This window comes from Wyeomyia smithii, chromosome 1, assembly GCF_029784165.1.
Source record: "Wyeomyia smithii strain HCP4-BCI-WySm-NY-G18 chromosome 1, ASM2978416v1, whole genome shotgun sequence".
In the NCBI taxonomy this organism is placed as follows: Eukaryota; Metazoa; Arthropoda; class Insecta; order Diptera; family Culicidae; genus Wyeomyia; species Wyeomyia smithii.
In genome coordinates this window covers 182,111,629-182,134,624 of record NC_073694.1, presented here as the reverse complement: position 1 = coordinate 182,134,624, position 22,996 = coordinate 182,111,629, and the positions used below count along the sequence as shown (strand labels likewise).

Below are 22,996 nucleotides of genomic sequence, written 5' to 3'. Positions count from 1 at the left end.
TTTCCCCGTCATAGAGTATGCAAACGTTGATGATTTCAAAGACTTGAAATTGCCTTAAAATGACATCTCGATCTGTAAACTGCGTTAGAGAAAAACAAAAACATTCGCTTTCTCGCAAGCTATCTACAGCACACAATCATTGGTTCATGGAAACTCATTTAGACCTGTTTGAAAATACAAAACTTGTGCCCATCCAGAACAATACTCGCAACTTCGACAACTCTGGTCAGACAGTATTATATATTTCCATTTCAAGTAAACACTGGGGGACGAAACGAAAGTGTTTCTAATTAGACATTTGAGGTTGACAGTTGAGATTCTGGTTATGTGTGGATGAAGGGGACAAAAATGAACCAGATCGTTGCATCAATACAAATGCAGCGAGTGAAGTCTTGCTAACACATGCATTGCGGTGCTTGGCTGTATGTTCTCCTGCAGAAACACATACAAGCGTGTGGCGGTCATAATTTTTATTACTTTTTGTTTATTACTTTTTGTGTATAATGCGCAGTCATAAGACACAAAAAGTAATAAAAAATTGTCCTAAAGTAATAAAAGGTTCCCCGTTTGCGTTGGATGTAGCCTTACGGGGAAGGACACAACTGACGCGTCGCTGTTTTCCACACATGGAAGAGATTTGTCTAATAACTTTTTCTATGTCTCAATCCCAAGATAAAGTGGAATCGAGGTGGATCCCTAAATATTTGTGGGACTTCATTTTTTCAATTATTTCATTGATAGCTTATGTTGGTACTTGAGGAAGAGTTCTCCTTGGTGATCGAAAAATCATACATTTAGCTTTCTGTAAGTTCAAGGACTGGAGATTATTAGAGAAGAAATCCAATAGCAGTTGTAAATCTTTCTTCATATTTGCAGTTACATTATTTAAATTGACATGAGGGTGAAAAGTAGCCGTATCGTCAGCAAATAATCTAGGAGCCCCCGCCAAGTTGATTTTACTGATATCGTTGATGTAGAGAAGAAAAAGTAAAGGGCTAATGTTGCTTCCCTGTGGGACTCCAGTACTTATGTCTCTTCTGGAGCTAGTTTCTCCATCATAAGTAACGTACTGAGCTCGACTACACAAGTAGCAACGAATAAAACTGTTTGCAGTTCCCCTAATGCCATATTCATATATTTTTTTCAAAAATATTTCGTCGAATGCTTTTTTGAGATTAAGGAATAACGCTCTCACCGCTTTTGTGCGTCTGTATTTTCCAGTATCTTATCAAAAAGCACGACCGCAATTGTCGTGCTACTTTCGTTTCAAAAACCGTATTGCAAGCGATAAAAAAAATCATGTTTCTTCAAAAAACTAACCTAGCGATTCATAAATAACTTTTCGAATATTTTGCTGAAAACTGATAAGGCTGATATAGGTCGATAATTGTCTACTTGACTGGAGTTTCCAGACTTGAATGGCACTACTTTAGCAGTTTTTAGGCAATCCGGATAAAACCCTGTTTCAATCATCAAGTTAAATGATTCAGATAAAATTCGCGAGAAATAAAGAACATTACTTACTTTACTTTTTTGGCTAACGGACCGTTCACCGGTCCAGGGCCGAACGAATTAGAGATGTCCATCTTCTTCTGTCTTGAGCAGCCGTTCTCCAGTCTCCCCGTACACCAGCAGATCGTGCATCTTCTTCCACCGCGCACATCCACCGCGTGCGAGGCCTACCACGGAGTCGACGGCCTCTTCCTGGTTCTCTACTGAAGATAGTTTTGGCGGCTCTCTCGTCAGGCATCCTGGCTACATGTCCAGCCCACTACAGCCTGCCCCGCTGTATTACCTTCACTATATCAGCATGTTTGTATACCTGGTACAACTCGTGATTCATGCGTCTGCGCCACACTCCGTCTTCCAGTTTACCGCCAAGTATCGATCGCAGAACTTTACGCTCAAAAACTCCGAGCACTCGTCGATCAGCTTCCTTCAGCGTCCATGCTTCATGTCCGTAAAGGGCCACCGGGAGTATCAGCGTCCTATACAGCGCTAGTTTTGTGCGAGTTTGCAAACTACGGGACCTTAGCTGGTTACGCAGTCCGTAGAAAGCCCTGTTCGCAGCTGCAACTCGTTGTTTCACTTCACGGCTCATATCGTTGTCACATGTCACAAGCGTACCAAGATAAACGAATTCGTCAACCACTTCAAATCGTTCCCCATCTATCTCCACCTCAGCACCAACACCACGGGGACTCCCACGCTCTCTGCCAGCTACCATGTACTTCGTTTTGGCAGAGTTAATGACAAGTCCCAATCTCGCTGCTTCTCTCTTAAAAGGTACGAAGGCCTCCTCCACGGCCTTACGGTTGATACCGATGATATTGACGTCGTCCGCAAAGCCAAGAAGCATGTGAGATTTTGTGATGATCGTACCGTTTCTTTCGACGTTTGCTCTTCGTACTGCACCCTCAAGAGCGATGTTAAACAGTAGGTTGGAGAGCGCATCCCCCTGCTTCAGTCCATCCAACGTTACGAACGCGGCTGATGTCTCGCCAGCTATCCGCACGCACGATTTTGATCCCTCCAGTGTCATACGACTCAGCTTTATTAGTTTCGCAGGGAAACCGTGTTCCAGCATGATCTGCCACAGCTCGTTTCTTTTCACTGAGTTGTATGCCGCCCTGAAGTCCACAAAAGGATGGTGAGTCGATAAGTTGTACTCCCGGAACTTATCGAGGATCTGTCGCAGGGTGAAAATTTGATCCGTCGTGGAACGCCCTTTTCGGAAACCAGCCTGGTGTTCGCCAACAAAAGATTCCGCTAGCGGTCTCAATCTGAAGAACAGGATACGGGAGAGCACTTTATATGCGGAGTTGAGCAACGTTATCCCTCGATAGTTGCCACAATCCAATCGATGGCCCTTCTTATAGATAGGGCATATGAGGCCTTTCAACCAGTCGTTCGGCATTTGTTCGTCCGCCCAGATTCTTAGTATTATCTCGTGGACCGCATAGTACAGCTGCTCGCTTCCCGCTTTTAGAAGTTCGGCCGGGATACCGTCCTTCCCAGCGGCCTTGCCGTTTTTCAGCTCACTAATCGCCTTTTTAACCTCCTCCTGTGTTGGTGGCTCCCCAGCTTGTTCGTCACTCATAATCGTCATCCTGTTCCTGCTCTGCTCATCCGGCTCCTCACCGTTCAATAGCGCCTGAAAATGCTCCTTCCACATGGCTGCGGTTTATCAGTAAGCAGGTTGCCGTCCTTGTCATTACACATGACCGGCACCGGGAAATTCCTGCTTCTGACTCTGTTGACAGTTCTATAGAATCTCCGCACGTCGTTTTGAGCATAGCTGTCCTCTGCGCTGGCGAGCACCTGCTCCTCGTACTCGCGCTTCTTCCGACGGTGGGTTCTATTTTCAGCAGCTCTTGCCACCCTGTACCTCTCTCTGTTCTGACGCGTAGCCGCAGTGAGCATGCGGCTCCTGACACGGTTCTTCTCATCTGTCGCTCTCTGGCACTCGGCATCGAACTAGCCGTTAGGCTGCCTTCCACGCGTCGTACCTACCACCTCTCTCGCAGTCGTTTCGATGGCGCCGTGAATACTGCTCCACAGCCCATTTATGTCTTCCACTCCTTCCTCCTGCTGTTCTGCGATCCGTTGATCCAGCTCTCTGGCGTATTCTGCTGCCACGCCATCAGCTTTCAACCGCTGAATGTTGAAACGCGTCGTCCTCTCTGTGCGAGATTTCAGCACGCTCGACAACCGTGCGCGGATCTTACAAACGACGAGATAATGGTCAGAGTCAATGTTTGGTCCCCGAAAAGACCTAACATCAGTAACATCCGAAAAGTGCCGACCGTCAATCAGTACGTGATTGATCTGGAAGCAGGCTTCTCCATTTTGATGCCTCCAGGTGTGTTTCCGAATATTCAAACGTGGAAAATAGGAGCTACATATGGCCATTCCTCTGGCCGCGGCAAAGTTTATCAGCCTCAGGCCGTTTTCATTGGTTGACGAGTGGAGGCTATGCCTTCCAATGACCGGACGGAAGAATTCCTCCCTCCCAACCTGTGCGTTTGCGTCTCCGATGACGACTTTTACGTCGTGTTTTGGGCACTCGTCATAGATTCGCTCAAGCTTGTCATAGAACTCATCTTTGACTTCATCGGATTTGTCGTTTGTCGGTGCGTAGGTGTTGATTAGACTGTAGTTGAAGAATTTGCCCTTAATCCTCAACACGCATATACGGTCATCTACGGGCCTCCACCGGATGACTCTTGTTTTCTGATTTCCCAGCACTACGAAACCGACACCCCGTTCCGCTGCTTTGCCGCCACTGTAGTAGATGTGGTACTTGAAAGAAGTGCATGCAATAGGGTCTACTGCACGGAATTCCCTTTCTCCGGAATTTGGCCACCGAACCTCCTGAATCGCTGCGATTTCGACTCCCTGCCGCTGTAGTTCTCGAGCAAGCAAGCCAGCGGGCGCCGGTTCATTGAGAGATCGGACGTTCCAAGTACCCAATTTCCAATCGTTTACCTTAATCTTTTTCCGTGTTCGTAGCCTAGGTCTTTGCCGATTGATCCGTTCCGTATTTCAAAAATCGTTGTTCGTGGTTGATGAAAGGTTTCGGTATGCTACCTTACCAGGGTCGCGATACCTACATCCTGCTGATGGGGCTGCCATCTTAGGTGTAGCTGGCGGGTTACAGCATTACATAATTCAGCCACCCGCTCCGGGTCAGACGCTGTTGTACGCCGCCCCTATGGGGATACAGCCGCGTACGACCCCCTTCCCAGTCAGCATACGACCATAGTTTCCACCGGGGTTGGTTACCCGATCTCCGCTAAGGTTACTCGTATTCCGGTCGGCACCACGTGGAGGTTGGGATAGGAGTTGCTGGACAGAGGTGAATGGCCACATTAGGGTCTCAAGTTACACGTGTCCAGCCATTTGCCAACCAAGAAGAACATTATCTTTTACTATTTTAGCTGGTATATTGTCGGGACCTGGACTTTGATTGGTTTTAAGCTCATTGATCAGCATTTAACCTCATTGATCGAAGATGATTGCAAAAACATAGATTCGGAGACTAGATTTATATGACGTGACGGGTTCCCATTAGTTGCATCTATGGTTGAAGCTAGTTTGGTGCCATCTGTTGAAAAATATTCATTGAAAGCTTCGCAAATGATTTTGTTGTCGGTAGTTGATCTACCATTAATTTAGAGCGTTAATTTTGAATTGTTAGAAGATATCCCTAGTATTGCAATAATGTTTTTCCATAAGATGGAGACTGTCAATGAAACCAGTAGTTGGAGAGCAAATCAAAGAAGTTTACTATTTTGAGCTCTCGTACCACTGTGAAATGGTCAAAAGCTATAATCTTCCATTTTGTCCAGTTTGAGCTTCATGGCAAATTTTTTTCGCTTATGTTGGCCAGTGTAATTCAACCAATTGCGCGCCCGTAACGATGCAATCCAAGCACAGAGAAGCCCCGTAAGACAGATTGGAAGAAAAAACGAAACATTTCTTCGCCGTTTGCTATGCGCAATGTTTTGGCAAGTGGTAACATTGACTACTTATAAAAAATGATTTCAGGGCGTTAAAAAGCGCCATAGGTGTTGTCACAATAGTGACACTCGGCAAGTCTGTTCATTTTCTGGTCATTACGAGCTTTCGTTTGCATATGACTCAGGATGATACTCGTTTTTTCATTTTTTACAGCAGTATATTTCTTCTACCTTATTCATCAAACGAATTTCCCGAGTTGTGCAGTTGCATCAAACTGGCGGTTTAATCTGTGTTACACATTACTAAATAACTTAAAATATGATCGCATTTAGGAACCTGCTGCTATTTCGAAGACCTTTAGCGACGCTTTTTTTAATCGCTTGAAATAAATGTAAAGCTGTGGTCACACGTTTCATAATTTGCGAGGTTAACCAATTCAACATTGTTTCAAGAACATTGTAATTTTTACTTGACTGGAAGAATGAAACAGTTTACTTCCAGCTAGTATATTTCGTACCAACTTTGGTTTAGCTTTAGCTTCGGACCCAGCGTACTTGGCTAGCTCTCCTGACAACAGCAAACGTACAGAAGATTGCTTCTCTCCGATGCCATCTTAGCGATTCAATCACCATTCTATCACCGACGCCTCGCCGCCTGCTTGTCGCGTTAGGCCCTTGTCATGCCGAATGTGGCGCGGCGCGAACTGCGTCTTTTTTCACGGTGAGGAATAATATCAGCAATGAAAACTCACGCGCGAAACAGCTCGCGCCGCGCCGCACTCGGCATGGCAGAGGCCTCAATCCCCTCCGTTAAGACACGGATTTTTTCATCATAGAGGTAGCAATTTTGTTCATCGTTACATTGCTTTCCCGTTCAATCGAATTTGAACATTGTTTGGTCGTGGCAAAGTCTAGGGAAAGGTAAAGTCCCGTTCATCTTGTGCTGGGCTTTAATTTCCGTTAGATCGAAATTATTGTCTCCTGCGAAAGGAAAATTATGCGTGTTGGTGCTGGAGTACCTGAGGTCTGTAAATCCCAGTTGGCAATCCTCAATGAAGGGGAATTGAACAAGTTTTTTACGGCGTTACTATTGTCCAGGGAACAAAACCAATCGTAAATTAAAGGACGATCACATGTTTTAATTGAGGCAGTAAAGGTAAGTTTTTGCCTCTAACTAAGGCATAAAATTTGACATAACGTTTTCATCGATGTGAATTCAGTCTCATCCATTCTGGTTTGTTTTGTCGGTGAAGTGGTACTCTTCCTAAAACTGTGTTTCAGCAACCTTCAAATTCCAGTGAAATATTCACTGATTTGGACTTAATCTTTTTACCTTAATTTTTAAATTTCTCTTATTTTCAAATTGATTTTCAGGTAAAATAAAAGACACTTTTATGAGCTCATTTCAAGATGGCTTGACAAAGTATTTTTTTTAAATTTTTTTAGCACCAATATTTAGTGGTTAATTTGTGGTTTCTAAATCCAATTTGTGGTAATTTGTGGTTGAGTAATTTCTGAGAAATTTTCAGAAAACTGAGTCAAGCCATCTCTGAAAATGATTTCGCTTCGAATGAATCGGACAACGATGATATATACATCAATCGAAAGCTCTTAATTTGTGGTTCACGAAAATGTAGTTTTTGTAGGCATAGTTCATATTAAAATAAGTAAAAAACTATTATTTAAATTTTTGAACATTGTTTACCTCTTGTTGTCTACACCGACCGTACACGGCGTTGGATGAGCAAAGTACTGGCACCTGCCGATGTTAGTGCTAGTGGGTTATCTAGAACATATCGACAGTCGTTCATATACACTAAGGTCGTTTTCTACGCGGGGGATGCGTTCCAAATTTGTATGGGTCCGAGTAAAAAACGACTTTTTTGAGTTGTTAAAACCTCGTTTGAATATAATAGTGGCCAATCTAGAGACCAAAATTCAATATTTTGAATTTTGAGTATTTACACCAAAAATTGTGATTTTTTTTAAAAACTGATATATGATCACTCGTGGCCTAAAACGGAAAACGTGATTGAAATGAGGTCGATATCTTGTACCGTTTTTGAGTAATGGAGGAAAGCAACCCGCGTAAAAAGCGACCTTACTGTATACGACATACAGTTGTCGCTGCCGTTGAAAGCTTTTTTGTTTTATTATTCAGGGCGTAGTTGTAGTAGCATATTCCTGAGACGAGAAAATATCGAATTTTAATTCTAGTCAGGACTCACACCTTTGGGCATTTACCATGCGTTTCAACCGTTCCCTACAGTTCTAAGGCCCATTCCCGATCTTCAGGCACCATTCCGGTTTCTAAAATACCCAACAGTCGAATACAGTTGCGTAATTGGTTACCAAAATATTATTATATTTATCGAAACAAAAAAATGTTCTTTATTATTATCAGGCTGTAATTTATTCCAAGAGTTAAAACGTATGTGCTAATAGATTTTAACATATAATAGATTTTGTATGAGAAAGACCAGATCACACCCCTAGGTGTATTTATTCAGGTTTTTTTTTTCAAACAATCGGTAAACGGCAAAACTACATTTCCGGAAATGATTCGACCGAAGATCGAGGAAATTACGCTCGCATGTCTACGTAAAACTTCACTTATTTTGAGGAAGAATACGTTAAACACACGGAGGCTTGTCAACTACAAATATCTGCTAATTGATAAACATTTGCATTTCGCAGCAAATCTGCACATATAGTATCCCTGCTGTTTACACACTGTTTCACCTAGAAATACTCAGAGGAAGAGATTCGCGGTGAAAAAAAACGCCAATTCGGCAACTGGGTTTCATATGTCAGAGGTGCCAGATCTCTTCTCAAAGCGCAATGTTGACTAACATTCGACTTGTATAATCGGTGGTGACGGTGAAAGTCCTTAAGAATAGTGAAGTGCTTCGCAAAAACTGTTGAGGTGATATATTTTATGCTTATGTTTAATTTTACACACCTTCACTTGTTTTGTTACCTATACACAAGGTTTGTTGAACTCCAAGTAAAAATCACTCATTCATTGGCAATAGAACAAAAAATCGTATAGAAATGAACACGTTCTTTTTTGTACCTGATTGCAATACCTCTCAATGTGGTGTTACCTTTCTTGTTCGTTTGGCTCACCGCATATCTCTCCGAAATCATTTTCAGAGATGGCTTGACTCAGTTTTCTGAAAATTTCTCAGAAATTACTCAACCACAAATTACCACAAATTGGTTTTCGAAACCACAAATTAACCACTAAATATTGGTGCTAAAAGAATTAAAAAAAATACTTTGTGAAGCCATCTTGAAATGAGCCTTCTATGAATGAAGTTTTTTTACCCAGAATTTGGCATTCATGCGGGTTTTTACTGGGATTGTGGAATTGTTGTAGTTTTTATATGTACATTTCGGATTTTACTCGAATTTTTTCTGTATTTTTTTTCTATTATTTATTGGACAACACATGATTCATTTTTTATTCACAAAAAACGAATCACATTTAACTGTTTAGTTGACCAGTGGATTTTTCCTGTTCCCCTTCCTGGTATGGTGAAAATCAAAAATGTTTATTCGGATCTAACAAACAATAAAACTGTCGACGATGATGATGATGGCCATGATGACGATGATGATGTCGGATGAAAGAAGAAAACTCTGCACTCCGTCTGGCCCGGGGTCATACAACTAAAGCATCCGCGGACTGGGCCGAACAAAGCGGGCAATTGTATGTAAATCATGCTGTTTTCGTTCCCAGATCGCCCGTGTGTTCTTTGGTGAGATTTTTCTCTCCACTTCCTGGATTCTCTTCATTCCTCTCACTTTCTGCCGATAATCCCTGCAAAAGAAAAGCTGTGCATACGAAATAATCTTCGCATTCGATTTCTTTCTCCCCTTGAAGTACTACCGATCATTGCGCCCGTTTGGATTGAATTCTCGGTTGGCACTAGGCGGCAGCACATGGTCCGCCACAGGAAATGAAGGGCGTGTAAGCGAAGACAGCCTATTGGCTTTTATTGCTCAAAACAATCGAAACGAAACACGAGAACGGTTACGGTTACGGTGGCTCCCTCGCTTTGAACCGGCGACTGAAGGTAGCCAAGAGTGCGAGACTCCGTCTGGCTCGAAAAAAAAAAGTAACAGATTGCTACTGATCGTATCCAAAAATAAACCCAACCAACGACGGCTCAAGGTCTGCTACTGCTAGGCTCGCAAGTCTAAAAAGTGTCAATTCGATGAGATGATCGAAAGTTCAATCGCAGCAACCGCGCCTGAAGAACGCGTGACATGTTGTTCGGTGCGGAATGAGAACCATCCATGAAAGTCTCATACGCCAATCGCGCACCTCACCCGGTAGCACTCAGTGGAGCCAAAGAACGCGCCTCGGCTACTTGGATTACGCTTGCGCTGTGAGCTGCCGCGCTTGTCCGGATGAGATTAAAGTTTTTAATTTTCCTCCATCATTTATTTAAATGGTCTTCTCCGGTTGGAGCCTACTGTGGCTGCTGTCGTGTTGAGTTGAGAGCTGCTTTCGATTCTTCCCTTGTGTACCCATTTTCAACAATTTTATTAGCTTTCCTCTAACCCTGTATTTACTCTTCATCGTCTTCATGGTTCGAATCTTCCGTCTTCTGTGATAGTTTGTGTGAAAGGTAAATATTTGTGAGCGAAGAAACTTGTTTTTTTTTTCTCAATCCTGAGTGTAGCTCCCACACACAGGTTGCAAGGTGAGTTCCCATGTGTGCTCAGTTATTCAACACACAAAACCCGCACACTTGGGCGAGGTTCAACATCTCTCTATCTCTCGCCCATGATCTTGAGAGCCTACACTCGTGGCGACGTTGCCGCATTCGATGCCGCGATCGCCGAGGAGCCTTAAATCGCTTCATTTCTGCTGCTGCTGAGTGGTTCCCACAAAACAGGCTACTTTTCGTTTTTGTTTTCTTGTCTGCGGCTGCCAGTGTTCTCTTCCTCGCCAACTTCTCGAACCCTGTCCCCCCTCGGGGGGTTTTGTAACCTGTATTCGTGCTGCACATCTTCATGGGTTTGGTATCGTGGTCCGCACTCCTGCGTGCCCTCCATCCCCACCTCGACCAACATGGGAATGTGCGATTCAGCACGTTCGACATTTACCCATTTCTTTTCTCGAGGTTTTTTTTTTTGAGTCATGACTGCGACGGCGACGGATAATGAACCGTGATTGTCACCGTCCTATAAATCTTGACCACCTCCGTGATCACGGATTGCTGCTGATCTACCCCTTGTGCTTTTTTGTGCCTTCGATCAGTTTCAACGTTTTGAACGCACAGCTCGAGTGATCGATAATAAATCTTACTCTGGCCGATTCAGCGATCGATAGTACGCCACCTATGAAGGTGGAATGCGCTCGCGGATGGGAGGAGAGTGGGAAACAGAGTGGCATGCATAAACGACGACGACGGCGAAGGAGTGTGTGAAGAAACCGAAAAGTGGTTATAACATTTTTTTTCGTTCGCAGAGTTCTGAACCGTGTGGTTGTCACTGGAAGATTGCTATAAAAATGTTTGCAGCAATGATCATCAATTATGTGACTAATGATCCCCATTTTTATACTTTACTCGCGACTTTTCGTATATTTTTGGTAGTATTTTTAACATTCCTGTAATTTTTATCTGGATTCTGAGCCTTCTGGAACTATGGAAAACCTCCAAAAATCTTTTTTGACCAAAAAAAGCAATGATACAAACGATGATTGTTTCTTAAAGGGTTCCTAAATGATTCTGAAGGACTCTAAAATTATTCTACCATGATTCCTAACAAAATGATACAGTATTTCCTATGGATTCAGATTTTTCCACTAGACGCTCAATTGTTGATCTTGCAGGACAATTATGACGACCATAAATCGGACGTAGCGTTCTTAGAGTTAAGGCTACTGACTCCGAATTTCGGTAGTAAATTTTTATAATTTCGACTCGTTGGATCGTTTATCTTTCCATTATGAAATGGCAAACCCTACTGAAGAGAAATGTCAAGAGAACGGGAAAAAAATTGGCGTCGTTTTTTATCCCAATTGGCTTTCATCTGTAGCGCTGTTATTGAAAAACCCTTTGTTTTCAAAATAACTTTAAAATGGTTCCTTGTTGATTCTATAGACCGTACTTGCAAAAAAAAAAATGCAACAGACAAAAATGATCACCCAAAAACCATTTTTTGTCGAATACTTTTGAAGTTCTCAAGGAATAAATAAACACCTAAAGTCGCTTTTTACACGAGGGATACGTGTCGCACAAAAGGAAACCGCGTAAATTCCGGAATCCGCGTAAAGAAATTCCGGAATCCGCGTAAGAAAACAATAACGCGTAAATTCCGGAATCCGCTTAGCTGTTTTTTTTTTCAAAGTTGGTTTATTCAATCCTTTCCTTTCTTTCTTGTCGCGTGGGTTATCGTACAAAATGGCTAATTCGACCCATTGTTCCACTCGCCGTGCACTATGCAGGTTTTCTTCTGGGGACACTACACTGAGTTAAAAAAAAACCTTAAAAAAAGCTACGTCATTCATGGGTGTTCCCTGAATAGAACAAACTGTGGGCAAACGATTTGCCGAACCACGCTGCCGTGTAAAACTTACTTTTCGGACAGATTTTTAGGAAAAAGCCTGGTTTGCGCCATCGTGCCTCTATTTATTCCCTCAGTAGGACATTGGTGCGCCGTGCACTATGCAGGTTTTCTTCTGGGGACAGTACACTGAGTTCAAAAAAAAAAACCTTAAAAAAAGCTACGTCATTAATGGGTGTTCCCTGAATAGAACAAACTGTGAGCAAACGATTTGCCGAACCACGCTGCCGTGTAAAACTTACTTCTCGGACCGATTTACAGGAGAAGTCCTGCTTTGCGCCATCGTGCCTCAATATATTTCCTCAGTAGGACATTGGTGTTCGTGATCACGTTGACAACTCCTAGCATTTATGCTAGGTTGGTGCCCCATCATTCATGGTTTTGTACACTGTTTAGTTGCATTAAGACTTACATTTCTAACTGATTTTCCTTGATACTATGTTTAATTTTTCCTAATTCTAAAATTAATTAACATGCACGAGCAAGCAAAAATTGAAAAAAAAATTCATATAAATTTAACTTGGGGTTGCTAAACACAAAATGAACATTTCTCAAACGCGCAGGCGTGGAGGACTGACATTTATATTACATTTAGACATTTACTGACAATATTTACAAAAATAAAAAAAACAGTATTTTGTGTTGTGTCTAATCCTAACTGGCCCAGTGACCAAAAGTTTATTGTTACAAAGTAGATCACAGTATGTCCATGTTCGCCAGGAACTTTTTCACTGTTTGGCCGGTTGCACCGACCTCCCGGCCAAGCGCATGTAGCGCTGTAGCCACTTTTCCCCCGGTTTTCCTCTTCAGCATCTTTTGGAGATTCTTGTCGGTCAGGGTCGTTGGCCTTCCGGACCCAACTTTCTTTCGATGATTTTTGTCTAATAGTGCCAATAAACGCCCATCCCAGCGTCCACAAAAAGCCGCACGATGTCCATTTTCGACGCGACGGGGTACCGTTCTTCGAACGCGCACACTTCTGAACGCAATAGCTTCAATGTTTTCGCCGTCACGGTTAGAGTTCGACTGATAGAACTGTCAAATTTATTCTACTGACTCATGGGTTACTATGATTGACGCTGCATGGATTGTTTCGTCACGTGCGTGTGAAAATAAATCCATGGAAAGTCGGTAATTTTTGTCCACTTTTTTAAACATGAAAAGTTACTCTCTATCAGTAAATTCAGAAGAAAAAAGTTTTTGCCTTTCTCCTAGAAAGGTATAGCAATCACTTGCAAAACCGAAAGTATAAAAGTGCTCCAAAGGGCCGAATGGCATATATCACTCGACTCAGCTCGACGAGCTGAGCATTTTCTGTATGTGTGTGTGTGTATGTGCAGATTTTTATTCTCACTCACTTTTCTCAGAGATGGCTGGACCGATTTTCATGAAATTAATTGCAAATGAAAGGTCTCTTCATCCCATAAGACCCTATTAAATTTCATTGTAATCGGATTTTTAGTTTCGAGGTTATGTTTCAAAATGTAGAAATCATGAAACATCATTATCTCGAAAACTACACAACCGATTTGAACAAAATTGATTTTAAATTAACGGGCTACCTGAAAACCCCTCAACTTTTGAATTTCATAAAGATTGAACTTGTGGTTAAAAAGTTATGACAAGAAACGTGTTTTGAAGACTACTTAATCTTACTCATGTTTCTCAGAGATGGCTGAACCGATTTTCATAAAATCAGTGTCAAATGGAAGGTCTAGTTGCCCCATGAGACCCTATTGATTTGTTTTGCAATCGGACTATTACTTTGCCTGTTATGTTTAAAAACGTGAAATCCAGCTATGAAAAGGAACATATTCCAAAGACTACTTGAACTCACTCACTTTTCTCAGAGATGGCTGACCCGATTTCCACAAAATTAGTGTCAATTAATAAGTCTAGCTGCCTCGTAACATCCTATTGAATTTTACTGTAATCGGACTGTAACTTCGTCTGTAAAGTACCAAAATGTGAAAATCACGAAACTTCATTATTTCAAAAACTACACAACCGATTTGATCAATATTATTATCAGATGAGCGGGCTAGTGAAGGGGTAACTGATGAATTATGATTGAACACGTAGTTTCAAAGTTTGGCTGCCCTATACGTTCCCATTTCATTTGATTATAATTGAACTTAAACCACCGTTATGTATTAAATTATTAATAATAAAACAATGAAAGTCTATTATTTCACATGACTTATTTGAACATAACTAGTGTCATACGAACGAGTCATCTCTCAAACTTACAAATAACAAGCTTCATAACAATTTGATATGTGGCTCAAAAGTTATGAAAAGAAAAGAAATTCAAAGACTATTTAAAACTATACCTGCTTTATGTGGCCTCAACATAATTTAAATGTGGTTTTGTACTATTTGAACGTTCCAAAGTCATTGATTCCTTGCGATGTGTTCATAGTTTGCAAATGCACGACGAATCGGCCATAGGATATGTTCAAAGTCAAAAGACAAATCGTTTGGTTTATCGGTTTTATTGATTTTATCGAAATGACAACATCCTCGACTTTTGGCTTCTGTACATCGCCCTAATTTTGACTATATTCATATTGGGTGGTATTCGGTCATTTTCAGCAAATTTTCTGGCATCAATCTAACACCGGAAATACCCATATTGGGAGGTATTTAGTTATTTTGGTTGTTTTCCAGAAACTAACAGTGGTCGTCTTTAAATTCAAAAATGGTGATTATGTTAGACGGAAATCGGCCATTTTTGGCTGTTTTCCAGAAACCACAAGTTGCCATCCTACAATTCAAAATGGTGTCTGAAGTCGATTTGTGGCTCCAGTGCATCATTACGATTCCGAAAATACCCATATTGGGTGGTATTTGGTCGTTTGCCGCTGGTTTTCCGTAGCTGGAAGTGGCCATATTAGAATTCAAAATGGTATCTGTGGTCGAATTCAGCTCCTGTGTATCTTTCTTGTGGTCCCCGTGGCTCTGTGGTTAGCGATGCCGAGGATCTTTTTTAACTGGAAATTTTCTCGACTCAGCACTGGGGCACGGTGTAGCGTTGTACTTATCCTACACATGCAAAATGTGCCAAAACAATATCCAAAATGTTGCCTGAGGTCGGTTATGGAACATATTTGTTACCACTAAAAACATTCACCCGCCAAATATGGTTCCATTTAGTTGATTAGTTCACGAGATGTGCAGAAATTTGTGCTTCCAGAGAAGGGAGGGGCGTCGAACCATTATGGACATATTTGTTACCTCCAAAAACATTCACATACCAAATTTGGTTGTATTTTCTTGATTGGTTCTTGAGCTGTGTGAAGTTTGTGTTTCATTTGTATGAAACCCCTCCCTTTCAGAAAAGGGAGGGGTGTCCAACTATTATGGACATATTTGTTACCCCTTAAAACATCCACATTCCAAATTCGGTTTCACTTGCTTGGTTTGTTCTTGAGTTGTGCAGAAATTTATGTTTCATTTGTATGAGACCCCTCCCTTCCAGAAGAGAGAGGGGTCTCAAACTATCCTAGGAACCTTTATCGGCACCAAAAACCCCTACATACAAATTTTCACGTCGATCGGTTTGGTAGTTTTCGAGCCTATATGGATCAAACAGACAGGCAGACCGGACTATATTTTTATATGTATAGATTACAACATCAATGTTTTAGAACCTAAAGAGTGACATACATTTATTGGATAGAAGCGTTCATGTAAATCTATTTATACAAATAAAAGTTTGAATGAGAAAGGCTGGGTCTGACCGCTAGGTGGATTAATTTAGGTTTTTTTCTTCAAAGTTCTTTTGAATTAGTTAGTTTTTAACTTTATCGAACAGTATGTACAATAGTTTTACCAAATAAAAAAACTAAGCCGTAAAATCCTAACTTTTTTGACAAAAAATGGACAGATTCAAACTGATTTCATTTAATTTAAAAAAATATCTTACCTTCATTTTTATAAATAATAAAATACAAAAGTTACTCTTCCAAATGGAACCAGAAGATTTTTTTTTCTTTTGCCCATTCAGAGATATCAACATAAAAAAGTGCGTATTTCTAAAATAAGAACGTTAATAACTTTTCACCCTTAGAAGATATTTTGAAAATTTTACCAGCGTCTTTTAAAGGTCTAAAAGTCATCTGAACATAACTTTACTGAGAAATTGAATTTTTTTCAAAATAGAGCCAAAAAACTGTGTTTCAGAGCCACCCTAAGCAAAATTTTCCTAATTCAGCCAAAAAAGGTCTTAAAGCTACAAAAAACAGTAGTCTTCTTCAAAGTTGCCTAATGTATCGTGACTAGAGATGGTCGGGTTTCGGGTTTTCAAACCCGAAACCCGAGCCCGACGTGTTCCCGACGGGTTTGGTTCGGGTTCGGGTTTGAAAATTTTTGAAAGTGTCGGGTACGGGTCGGGTTTTGTGACAAAAATATTTTCGGGTTCGGGTCGGGTTCGGGTTTGAAAATGTCGGGTTTGGGTATGAAAACCCGATCCCGTTCTCTAGTTTGCCTCCGAGTATTGATCGCAGTATTCTACGCTCGAACACCTCAAGCGCTCGTCAATCGGCCCCCTTCCACGTCCACGATTCATGTCCGTAGAGCGCCACCGGGAGGATTAGAGTCCTATAGAGCGCAAATTTCGTACGGATCTGTAGGCTACGGGACCTAAGCTGGCTACGCATTCCGTAATAAGCCCTATTCGCCGCTGCAATCCGCCTCTCAAACCTCGCGGCTCACCTCGTTGTCACATGTCACGAGAGTACCAAGATAAACAAATTCGTCGACCACTTCGAAAGTAACCCCATCCATCTCCACGGCAGCACAAACACCCGTAGAACTACCACGCTCTCTGCCAGCCACCATGTACTTCGTTTTGGCAGTGTTTATGGTGAGTCCAATTCTCGCAGCTACCTTTTGAGAGCCGTAAAGGCCACCTCAACTGCTCTACGGTTAACACTGATTATATCAATATAGCCGCACCTCTGCACACCTGCCCTTCGTAGTGCACCTTCCAAAGCTGTGTTGAACAGCAAGTGCGAGAGCACGTCACCTTGCTTCAGACCACCCAACGTCACAAACGCGTCCGAAAATTCGCCGGCTGTCCTGACGTATGATGTGAAACCGTCGGGCGTCGCACTTAACAGTTTAAGGTGAAACCTCATTGAACCCAAAAATGGCCGACTTAGAGTCACCACTTCGAATTTTCAAAACTCATTGCGTTCCCTATGAAAATTCTATTTTATGTTTGCTTCACAACAGCAAACCTAAAATAGCATTTTTACAGGGAACGCATTAACTATTTCCGAGTCTTGTGCTTTCGAAAATTCGAAGTAATGACTCGAGGTCGGCCATTTTTGGTTACAATGAGGTTTAACCTTAATAAGTATTGTTGGGAAACCATGTTCTAGCATTATTTGCCACAGTTCGTTGCGTTTCACTGTATCGTGCGCCGCTTCAAAGTCAATTAACAGATGATGCGTCTGCAGGTTGTGTTCTCGAAACTTGTCGAGGATCTGTCTCAAGGTGAACATCTGGTCCGTTGTAGATCGCTCCACTCGAAAACCGCATTCGTATTCTCCAACAAAGGCTCCCTGCAACGGCCTCAGTCGCTGGAACAGGATACGGGAGAGAATTTTGAAGGCGGAATTGAGGAGGGTTATGCCTCTATAATTACTACTCTGAATAGCTATAATCTTTCATTTTTTCAGGTTTGAGCTTTTGGAATGCTTTTTTTTTTCATCTTGTCGACCAGTGGAATCGATCAAAGATTCACACACACGTAATTTTAATGATTTTCGGGAGAATTATCTTGCAAAATTCGAGAACGGAATCGAATTTCAAATGAAGAATGAAAAACTACCCGAAATCCACAGAATTATAGTTCGCCCAGGTAACAAGTGTCATCCAACAGATTTACAGCAGTTTCCTATTCTTCATTCAAAACCGAAAGACAACGATATACATTTTCAAAAATCACGTTTTACTCAGAAAATAACACTTTTTCAGCTGCATAGTTCTAAACTGATCAAAAAATAATTCTAAAACAATCCTGCAATGATTACAAAAAAAATTCTTGAATCAATTTTCATTGTTTCCTAAATGATTCTAAAATGATTTTCAGTTAGAAGAAAAGAATCAAAAACGATTTTTCAAATGATTTTGAAACGTTTCTAGAATTATTCTAGAATGATTATGCTATAGAGCAATTCTCGCTGAAACCAGGCCACTAGGTGCACAAGGTCTTTCGAATTTGATATGAATGCACGTAATTCTTAGAAATAGAGACAAATGATAATGCCATTTTTGTTTGATCGAATTTGTTGACCCCTCGGTCACCAAGGGGTGAAATAGTTTCTAGAAAAGTGGAAATTTCAGCAATTCTTGATGTTTTATTTGAGTTATATCTCTGAAATTTGTTACGGAACCTACTACAAGTCCATAACAACAAGTTCCATAACAAATTTAAGAGATATAACTCAAATAAAACATCAAGAATTGCTGGAATTTCCACTTTTCTAGAAACTATTTCACCCCATGGTGACCGAGGGGTCAACAAATTCGATCAAACAAAAATGGCATTATCATTTTTTCTCTGTTTCTAACAATTACGTGCATTTATATCAAATTCGAAAGACCTTGTGCACCTAGTGGCCTGGTTTCAGCGAGAATTGCTCTATAGTGAAAAAAAAATCTAAATAAGTCAAAAAAGATTTCCAAATATTTTATGAATGATTTTAGGGTAACTCAAAAATTATTCTAATATGAAAATTATAGATCCCAAATAATTTCACTTCATGATTCTAGAATAATTCTGAACAGATTCTAAAATGTTTTTGAAATTACTCTAAACTGGTTTTAAAATGATTCTGAAACGGTCAAAGATGGCTCTCAACTGATTCTGAAATTATTTAAAGATTAAGGATGTTTTCTGAAAAAGAAAAGAAATAATCCTCAGCTAGACTTTGATAATGGTGGAGAAAAAATATATTTTCTGAAAAAAATGCACTACAATAATCAATTCAATTTGTTTGAAAGTAGCAATTCTACCAATAAATATTAATAAAAAAACTGATAATGCAAAACCAAAACGTAGAAGGCATTTACTCTATGAACAACTTAATCGAATAAAAGCCTACTCAGTTTTTCAGCCAACTGAATAACAGTTGAAGCTTTGGGAGTTTAAATTTCTCAATCGGCTCAGAAGCCTACCGGAGGCTGTGGCTTAGCTTTTCATCAGTGTTCCCCTAGCCCCTAAGTGGTGATCCTTCGAACGGTGCTAACTACTTTTCGTATGTGTGCTTGTATGTCCGTAGTTGCACAGTAAAGAGAAGCACACAGGGAAGAAGAAGAAGAAGAAACAAAACTGAAACTCCGCAACCAGTTTTCTAGGTGAAGTACTGTATCATTTGGCTGTTTATTTTTCTCTCCAACTGAAGTGCGATCTATCGACTTGATCGAGTGTCTGACGCGCAAGTACTCAAGCTTTGTACGAGTGCGAGGCATTAGGCTATTCACGGGTGTGCTCGTGCAAAGATATCCTCCAAGGGGTCCACCCACAGATACAGGGCCGCGTGCATTAGAATGCAAATGCAATGCTATTCCGTTCGTCCGTTCGGACCCTCGCAGCAGTATCAGCATCGATGAATTGATAATTTATCACTGTTTTTCCTCTCTTTTTACACTCTGCTTATTATATGCAAGCAGTCGGTATTAATGTCAACTCCATTAACTCTTTTCCTTTTATGTCATGTTTTTTTTATATTCTTGCCGACCGGTTTGAATCACGTCCCGCCACCACCACTGGGGTCACCACCAACAGAAAACTAGGATTAGATCTAGTGCCAAGGCTAGGAACGCTTGCGGTTGACCCGCACAAGATCGGCATCGTTTCGCTGCACCAAGTGCATGTCAATAGTGCCGAAAATGCGAAAGCTGCTTCAGTAAGTAGATCAATATTTGACTTCATTCCACTTTGTACATACTAAGCTTTCTTATGTTTTCCCTCCCAAACAGAACCGAGGCACGTTGCGCCGGAAAGCAGGCAAAAAGATTCTCACCCATCACCTCTACTTTTGTATGCGTGATTTTGGCCATCGAATAGGCGATGACGCCGAGATCTACTTCTACCTGTACGATGGGAACCAGCTGCGGATGCGGGCACTGTCCGAGCGGTTCCTGGTGCGCATTGCCAAAGATGGATTTTCTACGTACGTGGAAACATCGCACAACTGCACGGTCTTCACCGATTTGGGCTCGTCTGATCTGAACCAGGACTTGTACCTGATTGCCAACGTGATGCGTGTTGGTAAGATGCTGCACTCGGAATCGGTGAAAAAGGGCGACAAATTCGTTAGCAACCATTCCTATCGAAGACCGTACGGAGTGGGAGTATTGCCGCTGAGTGAGATCGGACATTTCGATCACACGGTGGAGTCGGAGGAGAAAGAATTCAGCTTCAAGATATTCCAGTGCGAGGAGAAAGATTATCACCAGCTGCACGAGCTGATCATCAAGAAAGCCAGCGGAAAGTTCCAACCGATCAATGCCAGCACCCAGGGCCATTACGGCTTGGTTGTTTCAGTGAAATTGATTCACGGCGGATTGGGTCAGGCGAAAATCGAGCAACCCATTTTGTTCCAGGGAACTGCCATAACTAAGAAGATTGGCTTTCCGGATGTCATCATGCCTGGTGACGTTAGGAATGATCTTTTCCTAACCCTAGAACGGGGAGAGTTCGAAAGGGTTGGCATAAGTACGGCCAAAAATATTGAAATCACCGCCTTGGTGCTGGATGAAAACGGAAGAATTATCCAGGAGTGCATCGCCATTGCCGCTGGCAATGCCTTGCAGGCGTACTACAAATCTATGGTTTTGTACCATAACAATTCCCCCGCCTGGAACGAAACCATTCGTATGTTCGTTCCGATCGACAAATTTAGCAAAGCACACGTGCGCTTCGAATTTCGAAGTTGCTCCACGCGGGACAAATCAGATCCTAAACTGTTTGGATTCAGCTTCGCCCGTCTGATGGAACCGGGCGGGGCCACGATTGCAGATGGTTCGCACGAGCTGTACGTGTACAAGTGCGAAGATATTCTCAAGGTTCAACCCAACATTTACCTTCGGTTGCCGTGCTCTTCGAACGACAAACACGCGCACTCCTTGGAATCCAATTCCTCCTACCATCGCAGTTCCAAAGAAGCTTTCTTCGTTAAGACCATCCTTTGCTCAACCAAGCTAACCCAGAACGGTGATCTGCTGTCGCTGCTTCAATGGCGCAATCATCCGGAGCGCATCCAAGACTCTCTGCAGCGTGTACTCCGCCTGCATAACGAAGAACTGATCAAATTTCTTCAGGATGTGTTGGACGCTTTGTTTGCCATGTTCTCCACCGACGATGGCAACAGTACTCCCCACTCGGGACTTGTTTTTCACGTGCTCGTATCGATTTTCAGCCTGATGCAGAGCAGTAAGTTCCAACATTTCAAACCCGTTATGGATGCGTACATTAAGGATCACTTTGCCGCCCCACTCGTCTACAAAGGACTGCTCTCTTCGGTTCAACACCTTGCCGACTGGATGATGACAGCGGAAAACCTCGAGCCTATCCTGCAATGTTTCACCTCTCTGGAGTTTATTTTCAAGCTGATTATTCAGAGTAGAAAACTATTCGCTCACGCTTCCGGTGGCCAGTACGAGGACAAGTTCAAACATGACCTTTTCGCAGTGTTCACGTCTCTAAACGGTATGCTTGTCGTCGCAAGTCATTCCCAAATACTACCCACTCAGGAAGCCCTGTTGAGTTCGATTGGAGTAGTTTTCGAGCAGCTGAGAACCATCATTACCAAAGCCGAGCTGGAATCACTAGTCAAAGGCATGCTGGATGCTGTCCCAAAGGAAGCTCAACCTCCTCTTATTCAAGCGAAGCTAAAATCCATCAAAGATATGGTGTCCGGCCAGCTCTTCCAGGATGATGATCTCCGTTCGGTAATACTGAACATAGCTTGCAAACATCTTCGAGTTCATTTGGCCAGACGAGACGAGCTGAGACTATGCGCTGAGATTCTCGCCGAGGTTCTGATCAAGCTGCATGATGCCAAGTTGAAGTCAAACGATAAACCATCGAATACTATCCACCACGATCTGGATACCTTGTTCTCGAGCATCTTTCCGATACTTATGCAAACCATCAACGTGCTGGGAAACGGAGGACATGATTCGCTAATCTGCTCCTTGTTTGCCGTAATTCTCGGCCTCATGCAGCTGCTGGATGAGTCGCACTACCAGCGAATGTGGGATCGGCTCAGCTCGACGGGTGGCAATAAGGAGCTGAAGGATTTCATTCAGCAGTGTCTAAGCATCTTCAAGGACATCCTCGAACAGGACTGGATGATCTTCTCCAAGGATTGGCTGGTGATGAAGATGTCCGCCAACGAAGTGCTACGCAAAACACTGGAAGAACTAGCGAAACCGCTGGTGTATCGCTTCCTGGGACCTCAGTCCTTCGATTCGCAGCTCTGGTGGTCATACTTCAGCGTGGCGGTCATCTTTCTGACCCAGCCGTCGCTGCAGATCGAACAGTACCACGAAACAAAACGTCGCAAGCTGCTCAGCACCCACGGGGACATGCGGGTCGCGATGGGTTTCCAGATACTGAGCATGTGGTCCCAGCTAGGCGAGCACAAGCTGCACTTCATCCCGTCGATGGTCGGCCCGTTTCTGGAAGTCACCCTGGTGCCGGAGCCGGCCCTGCGAAAGGCCACCTTCACAGTGTTTTACGATATGATGCAGTGCGAGCAGGTGAGTGTTTTTTTTTTTTTTTATTTTGAATTCATTATTCATCACTGGAATGCGTGCTAATAGTAAACAGAATGTTTTTGTTCAATGATCTAAACTTCGGAAAGGACTAAGTCAGAAACATGACATTTTCGGTGCTGAAGAGTTGCTCTGGAGTCAATTTAAAACCGCGT

General features: G+C 42.2%; 1 protein-coding gene across 4 annotated transcripts in view; it reads left to right on the top strand.

Moving 5' to 3' along the window:
- LOC129718511 (dedicator of cytokinesis protein 3) overlaps window positions 1-22,996 on the top strand; it is a 115,146-nt gene that overhangs the window by 71,954 nt on the left and 20,196 nt on the right. For all 4 annotated transcript variants that reach the window (XM_055669332.1, XM_055669330.1, XM_055669331.1 and 1 more), the window contains 2 exons: window positions 19,846-19,966; window positions 20,040-22,826. In XM_055669332.1, coding sequence (XP_055525307.1) covers window positions 19,846-19,966; window positions 20,040-22,826 — 2,908 coding nt within the window. The remainder of the gene's footprint in view (window positions 1-19,845; window positions 19,967-20,039; window positions 22,827-22,996) is intronic.